A 4,592-nucleotide genomic window follows, 5' to 3' on the forward strand; every position below is an offset into this window, starting at 1 on the left:
GCCGCCGAGCTGGTCTGGTGTCTCTCTGCCGTCGAGCTGGTCTGGTGTATCTCTGCCACCGAGCTGGTCTGGTGTCTCTCTGCCACCGAGCTGGTCTGGTGTCTCTCTGCCACCGAGCTGGTCTGGTGTCTCTCTGCCACCGAGCTGGTCTGGTGGCTCTCTGCCACCGAGCTGGTCTGGTGTCTCTCTGCCACCGAGCTGGTCTGGTGGCTCTCTGCCACCGAGCTGGTCTGGTGTCTCGGTTATCGAAGTGGATAATCCTGGAAATAATGTGGAAGTTTTTCAATTGTTACACGGAAAAGTTCTCTGCCAGTTTCTGCATCCCAAAGGGATTCAGTGGATTCCCCATTGGTTTTGAAAACACCAGCAAGGATAAGAACCCCAAAGTATGCATGTAAAGGATTTTGGTCCATCTCCTTTCATCTCTCTCCAAAAACATCGCCTTCCCTCCAATTTAATGTAGTCCAGAATGGCTTTCTGGATGGTATCTGGGATGAACAGTTCAAAAGAAGATTGTATGTCCTGCACATGAGTAACCGCCATCCGCGTCGGCCCTGGTTGCATCCTTATCACACGGCAGCCATGCCGAGTGGATCAGTCCTTGGGCATGAAGACCATTCAATTTCACTTTTTTTTTTACATCCCATATTTCTCCTCCTGCAAGCTGCTGATGAGCTGGCTGCTGACAGGCTGGTTCTGGGGCTGGTTGCTGACGGGCTGGACCTGGGGCTGGCTGAGAGTCAATCTCATCCTCTTCTTCCAACTCACTGTCAGACTCCGAATTGACAGAGACATGATCCTCATCTTCCAAAGTGGAAGACGTTCCTTCCACACTAGCTTCTCTCTCTGCAGAAATTATTTCTAAGGCCCTCTGAGCAGAGATGATTTTTGCCGTACTGATTGATTGTGGTAAGGAGCCTCACATGCAAAGCTATTTATTTGTTTGTGTCCCTCCCTTAATTAACACCTGGCTGGGGTAGAGTGTGGGAAAATACAGACTTTTTTTTACAATGTATCAAAATAATGTATAGTAATAACATTGTGCAGGCTCCTGCAAGACATTGTGTAGTTTCACTACAAAGGGTAAAGAGTGTGAGAAAAGCGGGAGACAGACAGACAGGCAGGGAGACAGACAGACAGGCAGGGAGACAGACAGACAGGCAGGGAGACAGACAGACAGGCAGGGAGACAGACAGACAGACAGACAGGCAGGGAGACAGACAGACAGACAGGCAGGGAGACAGACAGACAGGCAGAGAGACAGACAGACATACAGGCATGGAGACAGACAGACATACAGGCAGGGAGACAGACAGACAGGTTATTGGTGCTATGATGAAACAGCAGGCCCAGAGAGGAGGAAGACAGAGTGAAAGCACACAGCAAACCTTTTTGTAAAATTTTTACTTGTTTTCACCTACACACACACTTTTCCCCCACCTGTATTAGCCTCGGGTCCAGTGGACCTGAACACCACATATGTAATATAAATGTGTAGGTGGGTGCACAGTGTGCACTAAATTAAAATGTCTTCTTTCACATGTTCTTCCAGCCCAATTATCAATATGTAAGTAGACCAGATCCAGCTGGTAATGCATTAGTGGCTGTGGGAGAGCCGACCCCTTAAGTGAGTAGTAGGGATGGGTCTAATATAAAAGATATTCACACAGGACAGACACACTGATAACCTGCACTAATCACACAGGACAGACACACTGTGGTAACCTGCAGGAATCACACAGGACAGACACACTGTGGTAACCTGCAGGAATCACACAGGACAGACACACTGTGATAACCTGCAGGAATCACACAGGACAGACACACTGTGGTAACCTGCAGGAATCACACAGGACAGACACACTGTGGTAACCTGCAGGAATCACACAGGACAGACACACTGTGGTAACCTGCAGGAATCACACAGGACAGACACACTGTGATAACCTGCAGGAATCACACAGGACAGACACACTGTGGTAACCTGCACTAATCACACAGGACAGACACACTGTGGTAACCTGCACTAATCACACAGGACAGACACACTGATAACCTGCAGGAATCACACAGGACAGACACACTGTGGTAACCTGCACTAATCACACAGGACAGACACACTGTGGTAACCTGCACTAATCACACAGGACAGACACACTGTGGTAACCTGCACTAATCACACAGGACAGACACACTGTGGTAACCTGCACTAATCACACAGGACAGACACACTGTGGTAACCTGCAGGAATCACACAGGACAGACACACTGTGATAACCTGCAGGAATCACACAGGACAGACACACTGTGGTAACCTGCAGGAATCACACAGGACAGACACACTGTGATAACCTGCAGGAATCACACAGGACAGACACACTGTGATAACCTGCAGGAATCACACAGGACAGACACACTGTGGTAACCTGCAGGAATCACACAGGACAGACACACTGTGGTAACCTGCAGGAATCACACAGGACAGACACACTGTGATAACCTGCAGGAATCACACAGGACAGACACACTGTGGTAACCTGCACTAATCACACAGGACAGACACACTGATAACCTGCAGGAATCACACAGGACAGACACACTGTGATAACCTGCAGGAATCACACAGGACAGACACACTGATAACCTGGAATAATCACACAGGACAGACACACTGTGGTAACCTGCAGGAATCACACAGGACAGACAATCACACAGGACAGACACACTGTGATAACCTGCAGGAATCACACAGGACAGACAATCACACAGGACAGACACACTGATAACCTGCAGGAATCACACAGGACAGACACACTGTGATAACCCGCAGGAATCACACAGGACAGACAATCACACAGGACAGACACACTGTGATAACCTGCAGGAATCACACAGGAGAGACAATCACACAGGACAGACACACTGTGGTAACCTGCAGGAATCACACAGGACAGACAATCACACAGGACAGACAATCACACAGGACAGACAATCACACAGGACAGACACACTGTGGTAACCTGCAGGAATCACACAGGACAGACAATCACACAGGAGAGACACACTGTGATAACCTGCAGGAATCACACAGGACAGACAATCACACAGGAGAGACACACTGTGATAACCTGCAGGAATAACACAGGACAGACACACTGTGGTAACCTGCAGGAATCACACAGGACAGACAATCACACAGGAGAGACACACTGTGATAACCTGCAGGAATCACACAGGACAGACACACTGTGATAATCTGCAGGAATCACACAGGACAGGCACACTGGTAACCTGCAGGAATAACACAGGATAGACAATCACACAGGACAGACACACTGTGATAACCTGCAGGAATCATACAGGACAGACATTTAGCTAGATACAAGTTGGCTGGTAGTGGATCTCTACTCGAATAGTTTGTTCCATCTCAAACCACAGATGCTCTGTTGTCAGTCTCCTTTGTCCTCTTTCATCAATTACCATTTTTGACCACTGACCACTCATTTTCGACCGTTGGCTGCAGGTCCTTTGGGTGGTGGACCATTATTGATAACACGGGACACTGTTGAGCATGAAAAACCCAGCAGCGTTGCAGTTCTTGACTCAAACCGGTGTGCCTGGCACCTACTACCATAACCTGTTCAAAGGCACTTAAATATTTTGTCTTGCCCATTCACCCTCTGAATGGCACACATACACAATCCATGTCTCAATTGTATCAAGGCTTAAAAATCCTTCTTTAACTTGTCTCCTCCCCTTCATCTACACTGATTGAAGTGGATTTAACAAGAGACATCAATAAGGGATCATAGCTTTCACCTGGATTCACCTGGTCAGTCTCTGTCATGGAAAGAGAAGGTGTTCCTAATGGTTTTCTAAACTCAGTGTTTTAGAGACTTTCTGACCCATGGGTCATGGCACTACAGGTTATGAACACTAGGTGGCAGACAAACACCCTGTGTCCACTGTCACCCTGAAGCTTTTGATTTTCTTTCCATTCAAAGTTCCAGAACTTCCACGATGTTGTGATGTCACAATAACGGAATGGATTGTAAGCTGTTCCATTTTAGAATTTTGGATGTATATTTAATTGAAATAGATAACTTTAAAATAACAGTATCTTCCCTTATTCACTCCACACAGTGCAGTCATTTATAGAGACAGATACAGAGACACAGAGATGGGGAGTTGGGGTCTGTCCATGTCCCTCGTCTCCTGGTCCTTCCTCCTCTGCTTGTCCAGCCCTACCCCTAACCCCCTGTCCCTTGCTGACCTGGAGGACTTGAAGAACGTTCCAGCAGAGGTCATCATACACAACTCTCCCTGCAGCACCACCTGCGGTGTGGGCCTGCGCACCCAGGAGCTGTGCCCACTGAGAGAGGGCCAGGTCGGGGATGAGAAGGACTGCCATGTCCGGAAGGTCCGCTGTGTGGACTCCTGGCAGTGTGGTCTGCAGGTGAATAATCTCGCCGTAAATGTTTTTTCGCAAATAATAATACATTGGGACCACAATGGAAATAAGTCACTGATGTTATTGTGTTGTCCTGGTCTGTTGTCCTGGTCTGTTGTCCTGGTCTATTGTCCTGGTCTGT

General features: G+C 48.0%; 1 protein-coding gene across 1 annotated transcript in view; it reads left to right on the forward strand.

Moving 5' to 3' along the window:
• Window positions 1-4,149: 4,149 nt before the first annotated feature.
• Window positions 4,150-4,592, forward strand: part of tmem81 (transmembrane protein 81) — a 21,953-nt gene continuing 21,510 nt past the window's right edge. Inside the window, exon 1 of the mRNA XM_071373249.1 lies at window positions 4,150-4,456. Within this exon, the coding sequence (XP_071229350.1) occupies window positions 4,181-4,456 (276 nt within the window). The 5' untranslated portion in view covers window positions 4,150-4,180. The remainder of the gene's footprint in view (window positions 4,457-4,592) is intronic.

Source organism: Salvelinus alpinus, chromosome 28, assembly GCF_045679555.1.
Source record: "Salvelinus alpinus chromosome 28, SLU_Salpinus.1, whole genome shotgun sequence".
NCBI classification, from domain to species: Eukaryota; Metazoa; Chordata; class Actinopteri; order Salmoniformes; family Salmonidae; genus Salvelinus; species Salvelinus alpinus.